The following is a 27,303-nucleotide window of genomic DNA, read 5'->3' on the forward strand; positions in this document are numbered from 1 at the left end:
ATATAATTTCTATCAAAGCAAGCAACAAAGACTTACATGTCGAATTACACAGGTAAGAAGCCAGACAAGATCCCACAGTTCACATCACGGAAAGTGTCAACACATTTTAAAAGAATTAAGATTTTGCTTCCAGGACAGATTTCCTTGTTTCTGCCTTTAACACAGATAACGAATGCAAAGGTAAAACACGTTAAGCATTTGTTTAGTTCTTTAGCAAACTAATGTGACAACAGCCTCAAAAATAAAAATAAAACTTACAACCTCAAGCCTAGAATATAATATCTGCATTTCCACACGGATGTCTGGGGCACATTATTCTTCAAATCCGTAAGATATTTCTGGGATTTGTTTTAATTAGTGGTGGTATCTTTATTTCAAAGTATGAGTCTGGAGAACAGCTGTCACTTTCATAGTTTCATAATAAAGATGCGGTCAAAACTAATAGCTTACACCATCTACTGGACTCCCCAACAAGGTTACTATGAGGTTAGATGGTTTCCTGTGATAATGAAGTGTGTCTGTGTGCTGTGTATTGCTGGTGGTGGTATGGGGGGGGGGGGGGGGGGTATTTTGATTATAAAATCAACAGTGTGAGATGATATGAAGATCACAAGATCCTAACTTACACTCGATTAGAATTCCAACTGACAACACTGAATTTAAGGGAATCAATTTACCAAAATGATCTAAATTGAGAAAATCTGGTGTTATCCACTTGATGATGACCTCAGTTCTGAAGAACTCCCACACATAAGGCAATATTAGGTAAAATGTTGTAAGGATATTTATAAAACCATATCGTTTATGGTCTTTTATATACATACAATATATGAGTTCACTGCACAGCATTCAAACCATGCTTATGCGATAAAGGGATTTGACTTCGATTCAAATTAATTGATACTCCAAGGTGTTATAATAGGGTTTAAGAAAACAATTGTGATATGCAAATTACAGAAAGTGTCTGACAGGCTATGGACAATAACCATTTTGTCGACCCTCCTAAACAGAAAATAGTATACCTCAGAATTAATCCTACTTTTCGAAGATGCTTTTAAGCCATTTTCAAAAGGAAATGGTTAAGGTCCATGTATTTATCATTCATAAATACATGGACAGCAAAAGACAGAAAGATAATATGCGCTACAATTGGTTTAAAAATAAAGTTAAAAAAAACTCTAAACAGAATTTAGTTAACACTAAAAATGACATCTAGAAACACAAGCATTAGTAGATCAAATCAAACTGAAAACAATTTTCATTTCTGGTTGTCCTAGTCAGATTAAACAAGAAAAGGATCTTACAAAATTAATTTGTATAAAATATCAATAATTCAGAATTAAGTAAAAAGTGTGCGAGCAAAATTAAAACCGGCCTTAAATCGGACTGTTGACTACATAACAGATCTACTCTTAAATTAGTAACTTTTTGTACAATATATTTCCTATGAGAAGGTTTGTAGAAATTTGCGCAAAAACAGGAATTTACACCAGAGACAGCTTTGTTTTTCCCCGTTTTCTCTCTCCCCTGGGAAGAGAACCTTCCTTCGCTGTCAATCAACAAACAGGCTTTCTTCTACGCAAACACTTGGACCATTAAGAGGACCTTTCATCTCCTGGCTTTCTCTCCTATTATACATTCCTGATAGGACCAGATCGCGAAACAATAAGGAAAAGAAACCGGCCGGACGACATTGTGTTTCTCTCTTCTTTAAAAAAAAAAGTTCTGGAGTCGATGTTGCTCTCGCTACGTACTTAAAGAGACATTCTTGTTGCGCAGGTGGTCTCAAAAAAGACGTTCAAAGATAGAAAATAAGCTTTACCTTTCTTCTCTTTTACCAACAAGGGTACTAGAAGAAACCGAATTGTGCACATTTCCACCCTTACAGTCCCTGCTAACCCAAGGTAGCCAGGTCTTTTGTGAAAGCCTGAACAAGGCGATTGTGATTTTGCTTTGGCCTTTTTTGTGCTTGGCTACATCAATGCCGAATTTTCAATAGTCCAAGAACCTAGTGTCCTATGGGCTCGGAGCCCTTTTTTTCCCCTGCCTCTACCCGGGAGGCCAACAGGGAAAACTGTAGTGCTCCTAATACAGACAAGAAATGAACGGTCTAGCTCCTGATTTACATTATAGTATCCACTTCTGTATTCATGTCACAAAATAATTTGCCTGAGTTGTTTTTTTTAAGTAGGCCTCTGAAGTTGCGGGGGGGAAAAAAATAATAATGGATAGTTTGCGTCCCAGAAGGAAATAAATCATACCCCCGGCTCAAAAAAGTAAGATAAAATAACCCAGATACAGCTGCACGGCTTTTTTTAACACCTACTTCACGGCAAAGACAAAAAGGAAGAGACAAAACTCGCACTCCAGTTTTGTACAGGAAAAAAAAAAGAATGATATTTGATCCGATTCATCCTCTGGCATGTTAAAAACCTTGGACCTCCTAAGCAAATGTAATTAGGATTTACACTGGAGGGTTCAAAATTATTTGCAGATGCATAACTGCACTAGACTTATTTTTAATCCCAGGGTTGGGTTTTTTTTCTGTAGGCCCCTGGGTGGGTCTCTTCTCTTGGGGGTAAATTCAGCACAGACTCAGGTTCTAACCTGAACCACAGAAACTGAAACTACTACAAGGTACAATCACATTCTTAAAACGCAAGCACATCAGGGTTAAAAAAAAAAAGGATTCTACCTGTGAGGCAATCTCTTCACCACTTTTATAATAGAAATAGGGCTTTCCAGCCCTCTATCACACCAGACATTACATTTTACAAACTTTAGAGCAAAACCTCATGGGTAGCTCAAAACAACACCTCTCATTGTGTCCGCCAAAAATACTTTCGAACCAATATTACCAGAATACAGCAGGCATGTCTCACATTGGCAGAGCAGCTCATTCGCAGATTCTATTCCTAATGGACTATAAATAGAGTTTTGTGAATTCACACATTCCTGCAGTGCTATCTAAAATTCAAAGAGCCCCAAGATCACACACAAAAAGAGATCTGAAGGAACCTTAATGCAGCATGCAGTCTTAGCTGTAGGAAGAAACAGCCTACTGGCACAGTAGCAACCAGGTTTCACTATGTCAGATATCCTATAACTGAACAATCAAGCATTTTCATTAACCCTGTGTTTTAGCAGGTTCAGGCAAAGAGCTTTTCAAAATGAATGAGTTTTAGAGTTTTTTTTACTACAAGAATAACAATCAATTAAAACTTCACCACTGGAAAACCAAAAGTCTGCTGAACCCAAAGAGGGAGCACCATCTTTTATTGCTGATATCTAGTGAAATGAAGACCTGTCGCGACCCATACATTGACCAGCTCTGTCACAGAGAGTAACACAAGCACAGAGTCCTGGCTGGTACCCTTGGATGAAGACATACTTCGCTTTATGTTTTCAGATTAAGACTGTCTTAGAGGTTAAAGTGGGTGTTCTCCATGAAACAAGTAGTTTCGATACATAACCTGCCAACAGACACAAATGTTCAAAAAACATTCAACGTTATGCAATATATCGCAGATATTTTAAGGATTTAAGATTTGTTATATGCTGAAATTAACAGTATTTTGAATTAATTTTGAAGCTTCTCTTTAAAAAAAACAAACACTAGCAGTCTGTCTAAAGTCTAAAGCTGTTCTTTATGGGTACTGACTGCTATATTTCATCATATTGTTCTGTATAGTGGAACAAAACCAAAACATAAGCATTTCTTGCAAAACCATGAGTGTTCCACAAATAAAAGTACCATCTGCATATAATTAGGGTACATTTTGCATGAAAAGGCTGTGTAATCACTGGAGTGCCACAGTATTAAAACCCATACCGTTTTTATTTTAAGGTAAAAATTAGGAATGGGGGGAGATAAAAGATCGTACTTATATGGTTATTCAAATGAAAGCACAAACCATAAATAAGGGCCACACTACGCGTGAGACATCAGCCTGTAAAAAACGGCAAGGTTAAAAACAAATTTGACCCTAGAATGGAATAAATATTGCTGTCCAAATTTATTACAATTGGTCGACTGCCTGCTGTACTCATACAATTCTGAAACAGCCATATTACAAACGTGCTTTCGGGTTATTGTAGACAGCGTACAAAACACCAGACACACTGAAAAATCAACTCAGCTGGTGACCGACAGTATCAAAGCCTTTTCTTGAGTCAACCTGGTAACTTCACCCTAAAGTGAACGTTTTTTTTTTACTGAAGACACCGTGCTGTTATCTGCTAGCTATGGAGTGGTACTCCATAATAAAACGGTCTCTCTCTTCTTGTAATGAAAAACTATTGAGATCTGCGCTTTTTTTCCTTAGGATTATGTTCTTTGCCCTGTCTGCATATTTAATCTGCTTGTAAATGTCTTTTGCTGAACTGTAATTGATAGACAAGGGTGCAACGTTATACAATGGAAAAGAAAACCGACAGTTTCTTTTCCCAGCGCAGAATGAAACAAAATGCTACACAGATTGAGCTTTGAAACTGTAGTATCAGCTCTCTCCAAGTGCAGATGCTAGGAGAAATTTATTTGCAAGGTGAACCGAAAACAGGAAAGGAATATCGGCAATCATGAGATAAAGATCTACCATCAGTTCGAATGGGTTGGAAAAATTACGACAGCCTATTGCTTTTTGTATAAACTAATCAAAACAGAAACGGGCCTGCAGCTCATTCTCCCATGCAAGTCCATAAACGTAATGTAGCTCTAAGTTATAAATGTACAAAATACTTAAGAAACAAATTCTAAAATGATGGATTTTCTTAATCCAATCGCCCCCGACTATTTAAAATACTGTGTAAATTAGAACGAGGCCCTGAAGTGTCTTGGAAACGCACCGCATTCTAATTTATACCTCAAAACAAACATTTACCTTTATACCTCCATAAAAAACATCAGCATATGAAACGTCCACGGTGAGCAAGATCGATCTGGCGTCCCATAAAGCGCTTGAACTCCTTACAAAAAGTGCCCTTGTTTGAGTTCACACCCAACCCCCCACCCCCGTCAAAAAAAAGAAAACATTAGACTAAGAATGATAAAATTGCAGGTATTTGCTCAAGAGAACAACAGAAAGGCTCTGCGGTCCACAAAAAAGGCAACGGAAACGACAGCTTTAGCAGGAGTTACAGATGCTGTTATACATAAGTACACAATGCGAATAACAAACAGTACAACAAATGCAACTATTCATGGCGGTTAACATTTTACTGCTGTGTGATATATGGTCCCTTTTCCCTTCTCCGGCAGAGATTCAATATTCTACGTTCCTCCAAGGTATGGCTGCGCTTTCTGAATTGTTGAATTCTCTCCTACTGGACTTCATTTTATTTTCTGTATACCAGTATAAAAGGTCGGAAATGTGTATGTGTGTGTGTGTGGGGGGGGGTGTATCACAAAACGTTCCGCTCTGTTAATCATCGCAGAAAGTGCAATGCAAAACGCATCTCATGTCCAATTTCCAGATGTAATGTTTAACATAGAACGGTATTCTAATTCTTCAGACTTGTCCATGAGCCTGGAGTAACAAGACGATCGTTATGGCGAGCAGGCGGCCATTTCGAATGGACAACTTGACCGGTGACAGAATGTTTAAAACGCGAAAGAGGTCACTGGGTCTTAGCAATTTACAAAGGTTGTCTGTCCTTCCAACAGAATTTGGGGTTACGGGGTTAAGGACTAAAACCCCCCAAAAATGCATAAGCCCTTTAAAACTCGGGCATTTAGGAAGGGGACTGGAACTGCTCGCCACACTTTATTAGTGCGTGGTACTTCAGCCGAAATGCTCACGTTTGAACAAAATAGGACGCGACTGCTTTCGTTCAGTACATCAGGTTTTTAGATGCTAAATTCTTTGTGTTTAAAAAAGTGACTGAGTCAAACAACAATCCATAACGCAGAGCAGGCAAAACTTGAACAGAGATAAACCTTGAACCTTAAGACAGACAAACTCAAATATTTGATATGGGTGGCCGTGGATTCTCCCCTCGGCTGATAAGCATAATGTCATCTGGATAGCGTTTGCTGTACAACCTATCGGACACCACAACGCGTTTGAACCGTTATTTTGGTATGCTATAAGATCTAAGGAGAAATAAAACGACAAATTCGCAGAAGGTGGATAACTTGGCTCGATTAAAACGTTTTTATTTAAAAAGAGGCCTTCTGTGAACTGAAAGGATGTTAAAAGCGACCGATTTATAGACATTACAGCGGATCTACGATGGAGGGAGATAATTTAAGAGGATTTGTTGTCGAGCACTGGACTTGTATAACCTTATCTGCACGAGGTGAAGCGTGGATCATATTACCCAAAGAGCCCACCTCCTTTCACGGTCGCGAATCGCAAGCTTTTACAAATTTCAGTATCACACATTTTACTCAAGAATACAATAATATGAAATAGTTAAGAGGGGAGACCACGGTGCCTTTTCACACACAAACTCTGAAGATCGGAGTTATGGGAGTGCAATACACGTCCCCACTCCTTTAAAGTATGAAAATGCGCTTTACATTCATTTAGACAATAACACCAAACACTACTAAGTAAACGGACCTGCTATCTTTCTGCTTTATCTACATTACAAAATACGTCTGCTATACAGGGCGCTGTGCCAAACACAAGGAAAGCACTAAAAACATGTAACGCAATTTCTAAAATAAACAAAAACAGGATTCAGGCAACGCCAATAAGCAGCCATATTTGATACTTTGTAATTGTTGTGCAATTAATATTGTTGAGCTGAAGAGTTTTTTTTCTGTTCAGCTTTAAAATTATCCGTTTTCCCATAGCCTTTCACAAAAACTATGTTAATTTCGTCCAGGGTGTGTAAAGTAACAACTACCAGCATGTGCCCTCGAATTACGTAACACTTCAAACGTTTACATTTAGTCCAAGTAAAGAGAGGCCGTTCTAAATTTATTAAATGAGGAACTTTTAGCCCACGTCGGAACTGAGCTGGTAGAAACCGCACTACACTACACGAATTGCCTCTTTGGTTACTGTCGTATTGATATTAACACACTAAGGGAGCTTCATTTTAATGTCCACTGTTCTCAGTTTTTCAATAAAGTTTAAATTTACAGTAAGAAAAACTGATTACCGTTCTCACACCTGCCCTCTCCTAAAAAATACATACGGTTTTCTTGTTTGTAAATAATCTCCACAGTACGCCACAAAGTGTTTTTTAAACACAGCATATGTAGTTGCATTTAACATACAAAAATCCAACAGAACTACCCAAGAAAAATGAACAAAACTAAAACTTACATCCAACCGATTTAAACAAAATCCCCGTAAGCGTCAATATATTCATAGAACACTTCTTTTTTTTTTGTAAAATCCGGTTTCTATTCTCAGTGAAACCTATCCGAATTTTAAGAAAGCTTCAAAACGCGGATTTTAAAAACTCACCGTGATGAGAATGAAGATTCATGGCCGATGACATGTATTTTCCAGTATGGAGAGGCGCCGGGTGCCCCGAGCTCAAGTGACCGGGGGAAGGTGGAATTCGCCCGGCAGCGGTGGCCGCTCCGAGCCGGTGAGACTCCATAGCCAAACTCGGGAGCAACGGAGGAGGTACGTGGACAGATCTGGGGGGTCCGAAATCACGGCCATCCATCATCCAAAACAGGTAAACGTGATAAAAAGAAACGGTCCAGTCAGAAATTCCGAGAAACCCAGGCTGTTAAACAGTCCCTGTATTTCCAGGCAAATCGGTGTCCGTTTTAGGCATTTCGTCTTACCTAAAAATAAAGAAAATGCTTTTAAAACACAAACTTTCAAACTCCCTTAAAGTAAAATACTACATTAAACTCCGACTTTAAATTTTCAGCCCGAATAAACAGAACAGTACTTTTCCTGTAATGTTTTTATTTTAATAGGTCCCGCGTCTATTTTCTTGTTTTGAAGCAGTCGAAAGCTTTACTGCATTTTGTTGCAAATCACGAGCTGTTCTTCTAAGTCAAACGCGGCATTCAAGACTCTTTACCCTGGAATTCCCACTTAAAAACATCTAAATTATACATTTATTATTTAGTGTGGTTTAAATCAAGGCAGTCTTGATTTCAAGATTCCCCTGAAGGCAGTTTTTAACTTAAAGCAAAATCTCTAAAGCATTCATTTCACAGCTTAAGGAACGTATCGCCATTTTTTTCCTCTAGTGAATGTCCCATAATATAAATAAACAATCGGTGCCGAATATATTGTCTTGCATCGATATAACGATACAAATATAAAACACTGGAATATTTTTTGAAGGGAAACAAAATCCAAAGGTTTCTTGGCACAGAAAGCTTTAAAACTTGTCTCTTTACTACAGCAAATTAATTGTAATATTCACATTACACGAAGATACTTCCGTAGATATAAACAAAAATATATCAATATTCAAAGAGTTGTTTTGTTACTATTATAGCAAGTATAGGAACTGTGTAAAGGATTAAAACAGCTAGCAGTCAAGCCATTTCAGAATTCTATCGGACTGCTTCTCGCCTTACGCAGATAGATGTAGCCATTAAAATATGCTAAAAAAAGCCCGAAAAATATCTAAAATATGAATAGTCTAGCCTACTAACTTTTCCCCTTGCGTTATCAATTTTCTGGATTTGTTGAACTCTTGTGAGCTTTTGTGGACTTAAGTTTGATACCAATGTATCGCTTTGAGACTTACATTTTATACGAAATAAGTTTTAACCTACTGGATATCAAAATTGTTCCGAACAGTAAAGCACGTATACAGAAATCGCCTAAAATGGCCAATTCGTGTTATAATTAAAAACAGCCTGCTCCGTGTAATCACGAGATTGCTTACATCGGCTTAATTTGCTTCTTTCCGATAATATTATATCTTTGAATAAGAAAGTATTGCATAAAATGTGATAGCGTAAAAATACACCACTCTCCAGGTTATAAAAAAAACTCAAACTTAGTTAAGTTTACATTTTCTCTCAGAATATTATAGTTATACCTGGTTTTCAAACTTCTTACTTACAAAACTTCTTCAAAATAAACTTCTTTCTCCATCTTCTCTAACACACACAAAAAAATCACTTCTTATGGCTGCCGTTTTTAGTATTTCGAGAAACATCTTCTGGATCAAATCCCATGTTATAAACCGTTGCCCGCCTTTTAATTTAGGTTTTTTAAAGAAAGAAATTCAGGAGTCCACTCTTTATCCATATGGTCTGGTTTAAAAACATCTCCTGGTAAAAAAACACCTCGGTGCTCTGTTGTGATCGAGTCCCACATAAAAATTCCAACGCTTCGGATAAATCCAGCCGTTTGCAGAAAGATTTCAAATACTCCATATACAGACTATCCGTAGATAAGCTATAGGCTAACATTGAAAAAAAACCCTCCAAGTCCCTCTCTGTAGATCTCGGAAAACTCTTTAGCAATGAAACAAGCATTGTTTTACAAGCCCCGCCTCCGCACGACAGAACAGCCAAATGTCGCAACGAATACTATGATTGGTCGCTTGAAGTGCCGATCACTTCAATGTAAACACTTTGGCTCGACGCCAGTCCTATAAAACCAATTATGGACCAAGGAGGTTGTGCGGTTTCAAGGCTCCCCTCGTCCCCCAACCGACTGATCAAAACAAGCAGTGAGAATTTTTAGGCAGGCAGTTTCAAGGCGGCTCCCCTTTTCAAGCTCTGCTGATCAAAATAGCAGAAGACGGACCTGGTAGTGGATTCAGTTCAATTCAATTGTGCTCGGTTCAGTTCATTTAGATCTCCGGAAAGCTTTTCAAGTTCAGTTTTTTTTTTTTAAAGAAGGAGTGTGTAGGTCTTACCGAGCAGAACTATATTCTTCTGGAAACTAGCATGTTGATAAAAACAACACAAAGGCCTGGGGTGGTTTAACTGCTTAGGCGAATACAACGTTGGTTTAACTCGATTTTTGGCGCAAGACGTGGCTAACTGAGAAGAAATGTTAAAAAATTAAACCTATTTGAGACTGGGCGGGCTCCTTTGTAAACTAGTTCAGCCTGGTAAGTGAATGAGTAATTTCAATATGCTCTCATAAAATACGTTCAAAATTAATGCAGCTATTTGTAAACTTCACTGATTGATTAATATCGCCATTGTTAGGAGCCCGGTCCCTTTATCAGCGATATTGAGTGAGGAGATAAATCTTGTCGATACCGCTAGAGCAGCGTAGTCAAGGTCATAAGGGGTGCTTTTACCTTATTACGGAGCGTGAATAATGGTCCCCCCCAAATAATCAAGCAAAGCGGGTTCTGTTACAGTAACTCATTCGATAACAAGAACATAAATGTAGCCGGGGAGGAAAAGTGAGCACACTCTGCATCTCTCACGTTTACTGTTCTGAAAATAGTTAATAGAAGCTTGGGTTTCAACTTTTGAAGAGAGCCGTTTTCAAGTCCAAAACTCCACCCCAGCTGGCCCAGTTTAGCATTACTCGGCAGGCGTAATGATCATTCGGTGGTTCAACAATTTTATGAACTGGGAGCCGAAGTGGTGGTGTCGGTACAATCGCCGAGGTGCTACCGAACTGGGGGTGTGTCCTTTTAAAAAAAAATCATTGTTCGATTTCTTCTTTAATGAAAAATAAGCTCTGCGACCGTGGGGCTATACGACACCCCGAGATGCACGGAGACCACCCCCTTTACGTTCGTGGCTTTTATCTGAGATTTGGATGATCTGCGTTTCCAGGTTGCCACGTTTGTAACGACACAGATTTTAAATAGAACTTTTTTAAGCACTTTATAAGAGCACCGGTAACTTTTGTCTGTCAAAGATAATTTTCTGTCAACGTACTCGTGTGACACTGTAAGTGAGCATATGTGCGTGAATATAGGTTTCCCCTAGTAATGAATAGATAAACAAATTAAAAATAAAGTATCTACGGAATAGATGTTTCTTAAATTAAAGTGAAATATTGAATTTAGCCCCTGCTTTGTGTATAGTATTAGAGCTTAAAGAATTTGTAATATATGGTATTGTCTAAACCTGCCTGCGTTTTAAATTGTAAATTTATACAAAAATTGGAATACACATAGTTAAATGGCTTTCAGTAAAGTCTTTATATCCGACTTCTATTTGCATTGTAAATTATGAACAGTCACAAGAGTTAAATGTGGCCCGGGAAACTTTTCCTTAAAGAAGTTCGTTTTTCCTCGTAGCCTTAAAAATAAAGTGGTACATTATGCTCACATGCAGACAGTTAAAAATAACTACGTACACGTATTTCTGATTTTATTCTCCTCAGATAAAGTTGTGGATCAAAAGTATATGATTAATACCTTTATTACACCGCATGGGTTCGCTTTTAAGTATTTCACATTTCAAGATAAAAATATTTGATTCAATTCCAATTCACGATTTTCTCCAAATTAAATTTCATTTCGGATCATTAGAAAGCAAGACTGTGAGGTTTAGTGGTCCAGCCGAAACCATGCTGGTAAAGGCGTCTCATCTATGGCAGAAGTATTTTCAAAACCTGCATGTCATTAGTTATATATTAAAGTTCATTTTTTACTACGTGGATACTTTTTCGTCATATTTTGAATTATGAACGCCACATTTCATCGTGATTTTTAAAAACCGGGGAAAATACTTCGCAAACGGTTTCAAACTGCCCTTTGCCGTGCCCCGTCGTGGCGGTTTCACGGCCACCCTCTTTGGGAAGCAGAAGGGGGGGACTGAAATAGTAATGAGTCCAGGGGAAAAGCGATGTCTGAACGTTATAGCAAAGGGAGATCTCATCTGAATATCACCCAGCCACCATCTCAACCCCCAATGAAAGGATAGCAACTTTTGCAGGACTCATCAAGACTGGATTGCTCCCAATGTGGCCACTGGATCAGCAGGAAGAAGGGGGGGGCGGTGAGAGATGGGGGGAGGGGGGTTGTTGTGGCGAAGGAAATTAATGCAAGAGCCGAGCTTATGGCAGTCTGAACAGAATGCAGAGATTCTAAATGATCAATGGAGCAACAATGAATGACAACCTCCCTCTAAGCTTTTTTTTTTCTCTGTGCCTTGAGTGTTTTCTCCTCCGACCTTTATGCAAACACCGCAAATGAAATGAAAAATTGTTTTTTTGTTGTTGTTGTTAATTTAAAAGAGGTGTGCTGTGGGCCGCGACTTTTTTTTTCTTCCGCGACACTTCATTTCATACCAGCGGAGTCTTTCAACGTGGATTCGAAAGCTTCTGACTTTTTTTTAAGCACAAAAAATAAATAAGCCCAATAACTTGGCTACATCCTTTTTTAGTGGCTTTCTTGGGGTACGTCCCGTCGATGTTGTTTTTTTTTACCCGGATGGTAACGAAGTTGTTATTTTAAAGATGGGTATGTATACAATAAATGTTTCAGTTGCTAACAAAAACCGAGAGTATATGTCATTTGTAATGCAGGTCATTCGCCGTGTGAATTTACTTTGCCTATTTGAGTCATGCAGTATTCTCAGTAGTGTTTCGTCATTTTAAAGAGCCATAACGTTCAGACTAGCGCGTCCGATAATTGCAAAGCCGTGCAGAAAGTGAACAATTTGTCAGACAACAAATTTGAATTTTTAGTTAATATTTGGGGACAGGGAAGGGTCAGTTTACTTTAGCCTTCAACATCCGTGCTGTGAAAGAAAACAGCATTTACATATCGACCCCCCCCCCTTCTCACCACCTCTAACCACACGAATCGCTGCAGAATGTAAATGCGTAAAAACGTTGCCATGTCTACAAAACTGGGGTCATCGGCGGTCCTGTGGGCTCTCCTGAAATGTATCGTGTGTATCTTTACAGTAAAATAGATCTTTTAGAATGAAGTAATGGCTCAAATATAACCAGGGGCCATCTTACTGGGTGTGGCGAAGTCGGTTGCGGTCCTGAAACACCAGTTTTGGTGTCTTAAATGGAAATATTATCAGGACTCATCTAGTCCCTATACCTCACTGAGTAAGATGAGTAAATTTGGCTGAATGTATACGCTTTTCATATTTTCTTTGCTGTTTTGGGTAATATTACTTAGCATGTCGAGAACAGAATGGCTATAGTCATACAATATCCGTTTAATCGAATGTGTAGTGTTTTTCAGAGTATAATTGCTTCGGGCATCGCATATTAACTATACGGTTAATGAGCTCTGTAAGATATAGAAACTGTTCAATTCTTATTGTTGTTTTTATCGCACAAATACATCCGATAAAAGGAATATGCTTAAGCGCTTTTATGCTTTGACAGTGTTTCCCATGTCGCCTGTAATGACAGGTTTAAGGTTGATCAATCTGTAATTTCTAATTACAAATTTATATGTCGATGATAAACCCAGCATAGTATAAAGTACTATATAGTGCTCTTTATATGTGAGCGATTTTAAGAGCACTTGTCCGGATACCATACAGTGTGTTGATTGCTACTGTTACGATGTTAATAAAAACTAGAACGTTTTAAATTTACGGTACCCATTTCTCAGAACAAAGGCGCGCACTGTACTTTCCCACAATACATTACTTTTCAGTGTTGGGGTTTACTGTCGTAATAAAAAAAAAGATTTAGCACTCTCACTAACGTGTTTAAGGCAAGTAATTTCATTTTCAATCCGACTGTACAGTTTATGGAGACAGTTAACTCATTCTCTCCCCGTCCAGCATAATACTAAAATATACCGTAATCCCATACAGAAAATCTCATTTGAAGATCTTTCCTAAATTTCGGATAATTACAGAGAGAGTGTGGAATTTGTAAAGTAAACCGAGTCCAGGTTTAACAGCAAATGAATGGCCATGAGCATTTCATAATGTTTCACTTTTACGTCTGGGGAAATATGGACTGCGTGGCAGAATAGTCTCTGGAACAGAAAATGATTTGGCTTTGCCGTGGTTCATGTCGAAATATTATCAGGACTCATCTAGACCCATTTGATCAGTGAGTTATAGAAGCACAGTTGACATTTTATATTAGGATACCTTTTTTTGCTGAATGTAGCTCAACCAGATATGTCTATAGAACGTGACATCAAGGTTTTAGTGAACACTGGGTACTTTATTGCTCGATAATTCAAGCTTGAGTCTTAAATCTAAAGTACTGCCCATTAAATACATTCTGTAATTGTCACCTGTGTCCTTTAGACAAGGGAATTCAACATTCTTTTATTTTTATGTGGGTTATACGAGAGCTATTGGAAGCCTTTCCCCGTAAGGACCCCCGGGGAGGACGATGTGCAGGTCGAAAGGGAACTTGGAGAAGAAAAACATTTTTGTTTAGAAAGTTGCATGGCAGTTCTTATTTGGCTGGACGTACTGTCCGTGAACATACTGTCCTTCATCGCGTGGAAATACCACTAATGCTACTTGCATTCGTCTTGTAGGTAAAATATAAAAGCGGTTCATTCTTGTTCAGCAAAGATACAGGGTCCAACTGTTCAAATCGGTGATCCGCAGGTAACAAGCAATATGACTCCACAAGTCTCACTCAGTCCGAAGTCAAAGCAATGTAACGAATTAGAATTACACTTTTGCATTCTACGATTTTACGTTTATCAATGACAAGGTTTATAAATAACAACATTGGAAGCATGCAGATCTTCTGCTTTTCTTAGGACTTCGCACCGTTGGTTTTGGGGGAAAAATAGCGCTCTCAATGTTTGTGCGTTGACCACTTCAGTAGATCGAATAAAATTCCCGAAACTGATATTAAAAGCCTCAGCCGTACCGTTATTCCCAGGGAACACATATTTTCTTCTGTGTACTGCCGTATATCTACGGAACAATTTTGCATAAATTGATTTGTTCAAATGAAAAATACAGAACTGGAACCACATCTCCTAGTTATTCTTTAAGCATTCTTCCATACTGTGGAACCGGACCTTGATTTCTGAACAATGGGTAATCACTAAAGCCACTTATAAACTTATGTTCCTAAATGAAGGGGTTTAAGTACAGCGTAGACAAACAGCAAACATATTTTGTGAGAACCGTTTAATGTTTTCAAGATGTGGGAAACGAGCAATTTGTATCTAATGTTTTTTTTAAAGAAACGTCAAAGTTGTTTAAAAAAATAGAGACGCAGAAAACAAAGTGAACAAAATAACAGATAAATATCTCTTCATTGAGCTGTCGTTCTGCTAAGTTGTAGGGGGAAAGACGGCTGTTTTATAACCGAAATCAAAGGGACAGAAATAACTAATTGTCATGGTTGTATCCATTACAAGCGATTAAAATAAACAAGGCTCGCGTTTAAGCAACAGACATTTCAATGTTTCAACGTCTTACGAATGCGACCTTGATTATATTTTCAAATATGTATTGTGACATGTACCTTTAAATGTATGCAGTCAGACTGGGAAGCGTCAGGCCCCAAATGGATATCTGGGGTGACGAAGATTATTGTCGATGAATTAAAGCGTTTTTTTCACACCATCAAGTGAACTACAGAAATCTAGGCATTTAGATCTGTGCAGTGGGAAATTAAAAATATTAAAACCTATATTACCTCTTTCAGTTTATTGTTTGGTCTAAGTAACTACTAAAAGTACAGTTTGCGAAACCGTACTGTTTTGTCCTTGTTCTCTATAAAAAAACAACAGAACGCATATTTTTTTAAAATATGTATATACATAATATGTATATATCAATAGCATTATTATAACTGGAAATCAGATTACAAAAGATATAATTTGTTCAAAAGTAAAACAATGCATAAGCAGCTTGACAACGCATAATGAATTCGGTTTTCAATTTTTGGCATACACCATTGATGGTTCAACCGGGTTGATTGTGATTTTGGTTCAAGAGGAACTCGATCAGTGTAGACTCGCTGGTATATTCACTGAGATATGAGAAGAGTCAATAGTTAAAGGTTCTGGTCTCATGCACCAACGGTTTGGGGGGGTACCTTAACACATTCACGCTGATCATTTATCAGGCTCTTGCTGAATCGATTCGTTAATTTACCTTCCTTGTAAGTGATATTCCGCGACTACAATAGCGTGCTTGAGTAATAGTAGTTAAACCATACGTATATTTAGGCGTTACTTTTGAGTGTCCCTTAGACGTTTTACCACATCTAGAGCGTCAAATATAGTTAAACCTAAATATACCTACCAATTGGATATATGCACTTGTACGTATTTCAATATATAAGGTTGAAAAAGTTTAAATGTGTTTGAGCACAACCTGTTTAAACATGTGCAAGCGCTATAGGGGACGTCGAAGATAACATACATTGTACAGAAGTTGTTGGAATGTGAAGAAGCAAGCAGGATTAAAAAAAATATCGAAACGCTGAAGTCGAGTGAGTAATGTTAATAGTTTGAACATTTATTTGGCCGACGCCTTTGTGCAAGACGATAAGAACGGGGGTACTGTGAAATTTCAGTGCGTGTATCTTACAAAACGTGTCATAATCCCTTCTAAAATACGCAGCCTACAATATAACAGCTATCTTGTGTACAGGCTTAAATAAAAAGTAAAATACACCGCTATGATCGTTTTAAATATTGTTTTGATGTAGAGACCTACATTTGTAGGCTATGCAAATTTTACTAGTACCGTTAAGCGAAAATTTAATGATTGGGCTTTCTAAGAGCAGGTTGTACTCATAAAGTGAAAAGAAAATGAAGACTTGAAGTGTGATACCTACGTCGTATACGGATATTTTGGCATTGGGGAAATGAATCCAATACGAGCTAAAAGAAAGTCCGAAATGAACTTGACGGCGCGTCACAGCGATCCGACCAGCTGCGTTTGTAAAGGAATGCTGACATCATCGAAGAATATCCTCGGTTTGACCCGCACCGGTACCGAACCGGTTACAGAACACACCTTCCTTCATAACTGAAACATTGAACAACATAATATAAACATAATCCTTTTTTATTGGGAATATAGTAATTCAATACTCTCAGCATGCGATACAATCCTGTGCTTCAGAGGAAAGGTCTTGGGGCAGTCATTCCTAAAATGGGGTTTTGATGAGATAAATTATTAGCTATTGATAGAGTGACCCTCACCTCAACCCTCTTTCATGGTTGTTATAAAGCTTCTAACGTTACAAAGATAAAACAGACCACATATAATAAGAAGATAATTAAACAAAACGGAAATATTCCTTCCCGTTAACTTGAAATGACTCCTATTTCATAATTTGACGTTCATGAAATGTGTAAACAAAGTGGTTTCACACCAAAAAAAATATTCGTAGATTAAACATTAAACAGCCAAAGGGGTATACACAACATAATTAGTTTTACACTATAGAACTCACAAAAACGCCATCCCGCTCCAGAATTTGGTTCGCAGATCGCAGTGTAAAAGCCGCTCAACAGCTCAATATTAAGAATACTGGACTTTTCATATGGGCACGTAATATAATCCATTGACACACTGTGATCAATGCAATATAGATCAGAATTATTTCTTTACACAAGAACAAGCAAAAAAAATGCTTCTGAAGCCCGCGTTGTCTAAGTAAATTAATAACTAAAGTCGTTGTCTTGATGTTACACAGTAATCAAAGTCTGTACCGTCAGCTGTTAATGAATGGTTTTGTTGTCTGTGCACAGCACTGTAGTCCAGTCAATAATTGAAATATCCTGTAAATATTTTCTATGCCCAGCAAACTCAAGCAAGTCTCTGTACACGTCGGTTAATATTAGAGCTGGACTTTAGGCGATATTTCCAGAAAAAAAAAAACTTTTACGAAGACAGCTTGTAACTGATTGACTTATGTACTCAGCATGATTTACTGACTCATTTTAGTACCATTTTATTGAAAATCTCCCTTCTCGTTGCACTACGTCTACTCTATCAGTAATATACTGTACAATATCATCGTCGTCATTTTTTACTTTCAATACTGATATTGAGGTCATTATTTTACGCATTACGCGGGCCTTTTAAAACCCATTTGCTGCTGAAAGCTTTTGACAACCAGTCTGACACTCTTAGTTGGGCTATAGTCCCTAAATAACTTTTATATTTTCCGTTCTCTTTTCTGTGCGAGTTTATGCCGATCTTTCCCTTTTTAAGGAACAAACCGCACCAACAGGCCAAGTTTTCTGCTGATGTATTACAAATGTAAAAACCAAGACGGTAAAATGAGTTCAAGTAGTTTGGACATTATTTCCTTTGGGAAAACAGTATCATTTCAAGAAAAGGGAAATGAATGGTTTTGTAATAGCCGATGAAGCTTTAAATTGAACGAAGAAATAACGTGTTTTTCAACCTGTCACAAATTGCATTTTAGAGAAAGCGGAGGTTACCCAGCTCAATGGAAACGCGCTAATTTTAATTTTAACCAAAGTAGATTCAATTCGAAAGGTGGTGTAAGGTGGGGTCGCTGTCTTCTTACTGTCGTTGTTTTGAAGCACGTTTCTCCTGGATTCCCCTCCTTTTTGGTCGCACACGGGGTCCACTCATTCTCAAACACCTTTGAATAGCAAAGACGCAGCCCTCTTTCTTTTTAATTTCATCGTGGGAATGCTTCAATGCATTGCATCCAATGAACAATAACATATCTACCAGAGGAATGTATTGTGCCCGTGCCAGGCACAGACAGAAGGGCCACTTCTGTACTGTGATTTGTGGAAATGGCACCAAACAAGTCTTTAATATTACCAAGGCAGGCACTCCCACGAGACAGAATCCAGCTTGCTGTTCACGAAAACTAAAAGCAAGAAAAAGAATATGCGCGGAAACACTTATTCTGGTTTGTTAATGTGACTAAACGAAATTTCGACATATACCGGAATTGTTGGCTATTGAACAGCCCCAACTCCATAAACAACTTTCTCGCCTTTACTAGTTGGTTATGCTGATCACTCTCGAACTTACTTGATCACCTACCCGAGAAGTCCTATAAACTGAAAAACAGTATACAATTACAAGCAGGTCTGCACATGCTGTACAGAACTATTCAAACAACCAGAACTATCTAGAATATCGGGTACATTTTCGTAACCTCCACGTTCTCCCCTCAGGTCACCAGACAAAATGCATCCACAATTTCAATTCTTGAGTTCAATTTCAACAATATTGCTTACTACACGTATGAATTCTACTTTGTTTCATTAACATGCAACAGCTGATTAAATATGACATTTTATTTACGACGTTTCTCTAGTGTGTGATATCCCAAGAGACTTGGATTGTGTGTCTGCGATATTTACACACACACTCCACGGGTCCAACTTACGATCACATTGTTTTTAGATGCATCGCAAAGGCTAACACAGCCTGTTTAAAAAAAAAAACACGATATGGATTTGAGTACAAATGGGCTTTTAAAGACAAATTTGCCTTTTAAAAATCATTTTCAGGACGGTTTTCATCCTCGTTCGAAAACAGCTTCTGAAATGCATTATTCTATTATCTGGTTATTCAAAGCAAGGTAAGTCAATCCATTTTACAGAACCAAGTAACAATGACCTCATATTAATTCTATGGTAAATGGACTCTGCTTTCAATTCACTATTAATAATAGTAATTTTTATTGTGTTCTGTAAATATTTCATATCAATGCTAATCTCAATTTCATTGCAACAGAAAGTACTGAGACAACACAGATAATCATACATTATCAAGTGCAAATGCAATTACATTTTTAATCTGTCTTGTTTTAAAAAATATTTTGAATTTCATTCACTTATATCAGAAGAATGGCTGATGAGTCAAATACTAGTCACAATACCCTGGCAAATACAAGCTGAAAGCTTTTCAGTGGTGTGATTTGTTTTATTACATTCAATACAAACACTCACCAGTAAAATCAATTGTTACATTTTTAAATGGAAAATTTTGTGTTTTTAAATGTTTAATTAAAAATGCAGCACATTGTTATAACCTATTTTTAAACATTCACGGATCACCAACTCCTAGTCAATACAGACCTAATATATGAAAATCATTTCTTCATTAAGTTTCATAATGGATTGCATTATAAAACTTATTTAATTTCAAAACTAAATATAATTTTAATTGAGTCTCAAAAGAACTAATATTCTTTGTTTTTATTATACCACTCTGGAAATGTAGCATGTGAATACATGCAGCGATGTTAAAATGTATTTATATATAACACCTTTTAAATGCAGGTCTAAAATAAAAGGGCAGGTTTACAAAGTTAAAATCACAACTATTTAACCGACACAATTAAAACGAGAACAGTTCAGAGTGGTATGTGTCCTGACAAGTTATTTCTAATTCTGTTGAGGAACAACCCCCAACTACAGATACGATTGATTTGATGACTGGAGCCATGCTGTAGAACAGACAATGCTCCCTTTAAAAATAAAATAAAGGGCCTTATTCAGGTTTGGTGTGTAAAGCCACCATACATTTAAGAAACCTCTGGATCCAAGCTAAAAACTGAAATCTCATTCCACAGACTCCCTAAAACGTCACATGCTTCACTCAAAACTGCCACATCTGTATTTCACTGTTAAAGAAATGAAGTCTGCATTGTTCCACAGAAGTTATATCCAGTAGAGCTCTCCAGCCGCATCGAAAAGAGTGTGTTCTGTGGAAATACAAGACATCAGCAAGTTGTTGCACTTTTATTTTGGTTTTCCAACAGGTAGTTCAAATGCCACAAATGCAGCCGTTACAGACAAAACGCATTCTTGCGTTTCTGAAAAGATGATCCCAGAAGTGAAAAAAAAAACACACACACCATATAATCTGGAATTTTAAAGCTCTTTAGAGCTATAAAGGAGGATGTAATGTTTTGGACCTTATATAAAAACAGTAATTTTGTCACCATTCTAAAAATTGTGGGCACCCTTATTATTGCTTCTGCGTGGAAAAGCACACACAGCTTGGTCCTTATTAACACCCGCTCCTCATCGGCTCTTACTATTCATTTATGGTTTTGTCCTGCAGCAAAACAATAATCGCAAGCATGCAGGCTGTGTTGTCCAAGCTTGTCTTGATTCAAATGACATCAATGATTTCACAAACTTTTCTTACAGTTCCCTTAATGCCGCACATGAAAGCATCGGGAGATGAACCACGGCAACATAATAATAAGACTAAAAGGTGGGCACCATAATTACAGAAGATGCTTTGGAAATAAAAAGAACATGTGTACCCCCTCTCTGTGTCACTGCAATGTTCCATCCCCAATTTAACAAGCCCCTCATGGGAAGCTGACACCAAGCCCTGACATCACCACACTTGAAAACCCATCTCCTCTGGCCATGAAGTGCCTTGTCAATTAACGGACAGCTTATTGTGGGAGGAAGGGAGGGGACTGCAGTGAGAGCTCTACTCCCTTCTCCTTCCCCTTGGGGGAGATTGAGTTTCCAATGATAGACCCAGACATGTGGTGTAAAATTCAGGCCGGAGGGGGGGGGGGGGGGAGAGAGATTTCTGATGGGAGAAAGCAATCGCCATCACTCAACCCACTGCTATTCCTGTTGAGGGAGCTTGTTTACCAAAAGCTATTATTGGCGCATTAGTGATAAATCAGTAAAGCACAAGGTTTGTTCCAGACCTGCCTGGCATGCTATTCGCTGAACTCAAGGTGTTGCCCAATTTGAGCATTTAAGGCAAGTGAGTTTACACAAGGGCCTGATGTTGCAAAACAGGGGATGGAGTGTGCTTTGGGTAGGGTGATTTCATTCATTGTTTGCACTGGGAGGAAAGTGTTCCTTTATGGGCCTGCTATAAACCAAGTAATTGCACATCATGCTGAGTAATTTATGAATCCCTTAAAAATCCTCTGAAATATTTAAGCAAATACTAAAGCTAAACATATGCTGATACTGATATATTTCAGTTATAAACATCACGGCCAACCTCAGGTCTGAGTTCCATGTTCCAATGTGGTGTTTAGGGACAGCTGCTGCAAAAATAAAATGACATGTATATTTGCTGACATGACATGCTGTAGTAGTGTAAATCCAGGTTCTTCTTCAATGCCATTTGATCAGTATAGATTTACAAACGTCAGATGCCTCACGATCCAAAATCTTCATTCTCCAATAACCTAATTTATATCTGAATCTTATTAACATTCCCCAAAGTTGTATATAGTCAAAAACAACGATCAAATCCAAATGCTATTTTGCTGCTTTCAAACCCTGTTCTTACTAAGCATAGATAACTGCTGCATCTTATCACTGTAGGAATTCCAGCAGTAAAGATAAAAGATAAAGGGAATACATTTGTAAATCATCTTTTATAGAGGCTGAGAGATGCAAACCAACTGTATGACTTCACCACAGCTTTTTTCAGATGAAAGACAAGGCAATAGAAATCAATAGCGGAATTTTTTTTTAAAAAGCCAGACATTCTTTCTCATTCTGCACATCTTGTTTAAGAAGTAATTCAATGACTGTATTGTTAAAAATAAATACAGTATATGTATTTTTAATTATGGGACTTTATGTGGGCAGTGTCTCAGGGCAGTGCTATCTTGTGACTGATGAAAATTACAGTGCACTATTTGCTGATTCAGCTGTTCAGCTGAAGTTAAATCACTTGACCTCCTTATGCATCAGTTTCTATTGGTAGTAACAAGGGAAAGGCAACTGCTCTGATTGTGAGAAGATTCATCAGCATCTCTTTGACTCTGCCTCTAGGGATGTCGAAAAAAAAACAAATCTTTTCTTTTACATTATTTATTATTTCTGCACCTTGAAAAGCACAACGGTCCTGACCTTCACAAATAAAATGGTTGATTCTAAGAGATAATTTATGGGCAATTATCATACGGTCCCTTCTGTTTCATTTTCATTCCATTGTCTGACATCTGTAAGGTTTCTTTTCCAAAATCATACAGATAAATCTCTTATGAATAAGTCTATAAAGGTATTTGTATACTGAAAGCCATTAAAACATCCATCAATAGATTTTCTAACTGCTTTGTCCAAGACAAGGTTATAGAGGAGCTGGAGCATATCCCAGCAAGCAACGGGCACAAGGCATGATGCACCCTGAATGGAGAATGTACAAACAGGCATGCACACACTCATACCAGGGCCGATTTTCCTAGAAAATGTGGGTAGAAAATGAAACAGCCAGAAAGAAATCCACATGAACATGGAGAGAACATACAAACTCCATGCATACACCACCCCAGGAACTGAACCCAGAGCCCCAGTGCCAACGACTTGCAATGCCAATCACTGCACTACTGTGCCTCCTCCATTAAAAACATAAAACAAAATATAGTTTTAAACAAAAAAAAAACCCTTTCCACTGATTTCACAATCCTTGATTGGCACTACGTCTTTTGGATGAGACGTAAAACTAAGGTCCTGACTCTCTGTGGTCATTAATAATCCCAGGGCGTTTCTCGAAAAGAGTAGGGGTGTAACCCCAGCGTCCGGGCCAAATTTTCCGTTGGCCCTTACCAATCATGGCCTCCTAATAATCCCCCTCTATGAATTGGCTTCATTACTCTGCTCTCCTCCCCACTGATAGCTGGTGTGTGGTGAGCGTTCTGGCGCACTATGGCTGCCGTCGCATCATGCAGGTGGATGCTGCACATTAGTGGTGGTGGAGGGGAGTCCCCATTACCTGTAAAGCGCTTTGAGTGGAGTGTCCAGAAAAAGCGCTATATAAGTGTAAGCAATTATTATTATTATTACTAAATTTTAATGTGTAAACATGTCTGGATCATGTGTTAATCTTTGTTGGTCAGGTTGGACAAGAGGTGGAATAAATTGGGCAAGGAAAGCTCAGTTTACATTATGGACAAAAGAGACACTTCTCATGTGCCGTTATGGGAAAAACAACAAGCTGTTCTCACTAAACTTTGCTGGGGTTAATGAGTGAGAGACCCTAAGGTGTGAATCCATGACATGCTTCTGCACTTTGTAGAAGATTAAGCCCAATCCAAACGGACATACTGCTCCATTCTCTCTAGTCTAGACTGTCATCCGAGACACAGAGTTTCAAGACGCACCTCACTTTTTAATATCTGCAGACTTAAAAATCACCGGGATTTGTTTTCTTTGCTGCTGCTGCATTTGATAATGATTCTCACCAGGTTCTATTTGTGGTTTTTACACTTCATTGCCAGAAATAAAAATGATATCAGGTGTGCTACGTGTGAAAGCTTCAGGACATGAATTGCTTTTTGCCATTCATTCACTAGTACTTAGGAAAAAAAATCTTAAATCCCAAACAAGTAACTAGGTCTTCTTTAAAAAATGCTAAGCTTAAATAGAAGGTGATATAACATCTAACGCCTATTATATATTTTTACAGAGGAAATGCTTTTCTGTATGGAAGCAGCAATGATCTTCCCCTATGTATTGGCAAAGACAAGCAAGTTCAACTGATTTCCATAACTGATGAATGCATCAATGCATTCTCATGGAAAGAAGAGTGTGCTGGAGTGGATTTCTCATTAAACATTTCTGTCTCAAGTCGACTATGATATTCTCAGTGATCCCAAGGTAGGCTGAAATTTCCCCCCTCCAGCATTACATATTTACAGCGTAGTCGTATATCTCCAGAATAAGGCAGTAAACGGATAAGCATAACAAAGTTAGAATGAGTGGAGTTTCAAACTTCACTGTGACGTGATTGCTGAACTGCGTGACCCCATCTATCTCCCCAATATCTCTTATTAAAACAGTTGTAAAACTGAATGATATACATGTCACACACAAGGGGGTGTGTGTGGAAGGTAGTGCAGATGTTAAAAGTCTCAAAGGCCATGTGACTCATTCAAAACAAAGATAAGTAACTGAAGCCTTTTGAAACTTCAGTGCTGGTCTTTCATTTCTCTCAGGGCACGAGCCCATACATGTGAGCAGAGTGGGACAACTGATAAACACGCAATGCGGACACAGAAGGAGTTACGGTGCTTTGAAACAGTGGTATGTGTATAAAAGATGTTGTGCTGAAAACCAGACGTTGGTTTTGACTAGAGTGTTGTTTTAACTGTAAAGGTTGGAAAGAAAGAAGCAATTTATCATGCATATGGTAAACGGGTAACTATATACACAGAGCACGGCCCATGCAATCCCTTTTCTAGAAAGCTTTCTAACCAATTGCAACACTAAAAGCTTTACCATCAAGTGCGATGTGGACTATACAGGCGGCAGTTTATAGATAAGCAATCTATTCCCTTTTTCTGTGTACATCTGTGCCAAGGGAATATAAAGCACTTTGTGTATAGAGCTTTTTCTACTTAATAGAGAGGCGTATCACCTGTTATATATATACACTCGCACTTAGAGGGTTTTCTCTTGCTAACCATGGCTAATAATATAGTTCAGTAAAAATGTTACAGGACACATAACAATGTTAACTAAAAATAATTTGAATTCTCAGCAAATTTTTTAACAACCAGCCATATCAAACATTTATTGCAGAATTGTATTGCCTCTATCAAACTGGGAATTCTTACCGCTGTTAACTGTTTTGTTTTGGTTCAAGGCAGACATTGTAATTATTCCTTCAATTCTAATAGTAAGATCTCACAATTCATTTTTATTTACACAGACAACAAACACTCACACCTGTGGTGCTGCTGTGAGAAATGAAGACATAGGTATAGTACTACAGAAAAGTGTTGGCTGTTAGAATACATTTGATTATGGACAAATATGGTTTCTGAACACCCTTTATATAGGCACACCATTTTCAATGTTTAACAGACTTTTGGTTAGAAGCAAAGAAGGCAGAGACACGCATCTGACTTATACATTAAGAGTGAATCTTATCCTCTGGACTAGTCTGTTAACTGGGTTTGTACTGTCAAACGTTCTGAACAAGAACTAGTCTAAAAAGCTTTAGAAACGCACAGAGAAATGTTTAGACATTGTGGTAAATATTTTTTTAAATGTTAACTAAGATACATGGATGTGAATATGAAAAATACATCCTCAATTATTAATCTGCAATGTGTCATAGATGACCATCTGAGTGCCGTTTTAATAGGCTAATTATATTGACAGGTTTTCCCACTGCATCTCAGTATAATTTGTAGCTTTACTTAACAGTAAAAGAAGATATACAATCTTGTGTGAGAAAAAAATGATTTACATTTAAATACTGTATTTAACTGAGTAACGTCAATGCATTCTAAAATACATTTAAATGCATTTTTTAAATAAAGATACGATACAAAATCGTGAGCGCGATTCTCTTTGTTAGCCTTTACATTTTTAACACTTATACACTCCTCTGGACAAGAACGGGTAACGGTTACTGCAGTTAATAATCACTAATCAGAGCTTTAGAAGCCAATATGACACATGACTAACGTCATCTGTTCCTATCACTGGCGAACTATTAACCGTTTCGGAAAAAGTCCGTTCCAACCCAGGTTTCGTCGTGCATAAATTTCCCAGCAGATAGCAGAAGTTGGAATGCTGTCCAATATTTTCGGCTCTGCGTGCAAAATCACAGAAAGAGAACGCCGAATAAATCTGTACTCCACAAACCACCTCCGAGCCTGGAGTTAACAACTTCTCTTTTTCAAGAAAGGCCAGTGACACGCCAAACTGAGCAGAACAGACTAAAGACGCTCCAAAGCGAGCAATAAGTTGCGTGAAAAGAAACACTAAAGCACTCAACAGTTATTAGTTTACGTTTGATTGGCTCTTCCAACAAAAATATCTGAATACAACCAGAAATAAATCAGATTAAAATGATACCTTGTCCTCTTGTAAATGAAGACTTCGTGTTCAAATACTAATCTTTTGTTGATCATGTTTTAAAAACAGTATTATAAATCATACGCCCCCCCAATACAACAATTTCTTATGACATATGCACTTCTGATCTAAAATGAATAAATAAAACACTTTACATTGATAAAGAGCAATACACCTTTGGGTTTATAACCTCATAATATATATACACAATATTCTTGAACGCGTCATTACTTTTTCGTTTAAAATTCTAGATTCATTTTACAGTTGCTAGGAGCAATATGAAGGCTTACTACTAAATAGAAAAACACCCAAATTGAGTACAATAAACGGAAACAAGGTTGTTTTTATGTGCTGCTTCAAGCTCCAAATTACCATTCATTTAATTTTAGCTCCTACGCGGCGCGAATACGCAGATAATAAAACACGAAACGCGGGCGGAATATGAAATTGAAAAATAGACTGTTTCAGAAACATCATAAAACAGGACATTTCCATTACCGTACGATATCTGCACTCGTGGCAAGTTACTTATAAAAAGGGGGACCGCTGCTCCACTCAATTCCCTGCCCTCTCCATAGATCCCAGTCTCGGCGTGTTTGAGCAGAACCCCGGGCGCTGCTCTGTTCGGCTCGGCTGTGGAGCCGGCGTACACTGCTCTCCCTGTTTCTTTTAATCACACTCATGCGCCAACACCATATTTTATATAATATTTAATTA

At 37.9% G+C, this 27,303-nt stretch overlaps 1 protein-coding gene and 3 long non-coding RNA genes across 9 annotated transcripts in view; 2 read left to right on the plus strand and 2 right to left on the minus strand.

The window, feature by feature from the left end:
- The window catches only part of tnrc18 (trinucleotide repeat containing 18), an 84,803-nt gene extending 75,399 nt beyond the window's left edge, over positions 1-9,404 (minus strand). For 4 of the 5 annotated variants that reach the window (XM_015360242.2, XM_015360241.2, XM_015360240.2 and 1 more), the window contains exons 1-2: positions 8,977-9,404; positions 7,422-7,753 (exon numbers count right to left, since the gene is read on the minus strand). In XM_015360242.2, the coding sequence (XP_015215728.2) occupies positions 7,422-7,632 (211 nt within the window). In that variant the 5' untranslated portion in view covers positions 7,633-7,753; positions 8,977-9,404. The remainder of the gene's footprint in view (positions 1-7,421; positions 7,754-8,976) is intronic. The other variant, XM_015360238.2, reaches the window with a different exon arrangement.
- LOC138224295 (uncharacterized) lies at positions 5,096-7,753 on the plus strand. Its single transcript, XR_011182734.1, has 2 exons — positions 5,096-5,284; positions 7,467-7,753. It is a non-coding gene; the product is annotated as an uncharacterized lncRNA (long non-coding RNA).
- A 3,307-nt stretch (positions 9,405-12,711) lies between the features above and the next one.
- Positions 12,712-26,829, plus strand: LOC138224267 (uncharacterized). Of its 2 annotated transcripts, none has more exons than XR_011182684.1 (4): positions 12,712-12,926; positions 20,938-21,004; positions 24,185-24,375; positions 24,714-26,829. It is a non-coding gene; the product is annotated as an uncharacterized lncRNA (long non-coding RNA). The 2 variants fall into 2 exon arrangements; XR_011182685.1 differs by lacking the exon at positions 12,712-12,926 and adding an exon at positions 19,168-19,358.
- Positions 19,610-27,303, minus strand: part of LOC138224266 (uncharacterized) — a 55,117-nt gene continuing 47,423 nt past the window's right edge. The window contains exon 5 of the long non-coding RNA XR_011182680.1: positions 19,610-20,486. This is a non-coding gene — a long non-coding RNA (uncharacterized lncRNA). The remainder of the gene's footprint in view (positions 20,487-27,303) is intronic.

Source organism: Lepisosteus oculatus, chromosome 19 (assembly GCF_040954835.1).
Source record: "Lepisosteus oculatus isolate fLepOcu1 chromosome 19, fLepOcu1.hap2, whole genome shotgun sequence".
NCBI lineage: Eukaryota > Metazoa > Chordata > Actinopteri > Semionotiformes > Lepisosteidae > Lepisosteus > Lepisosteus oculatus.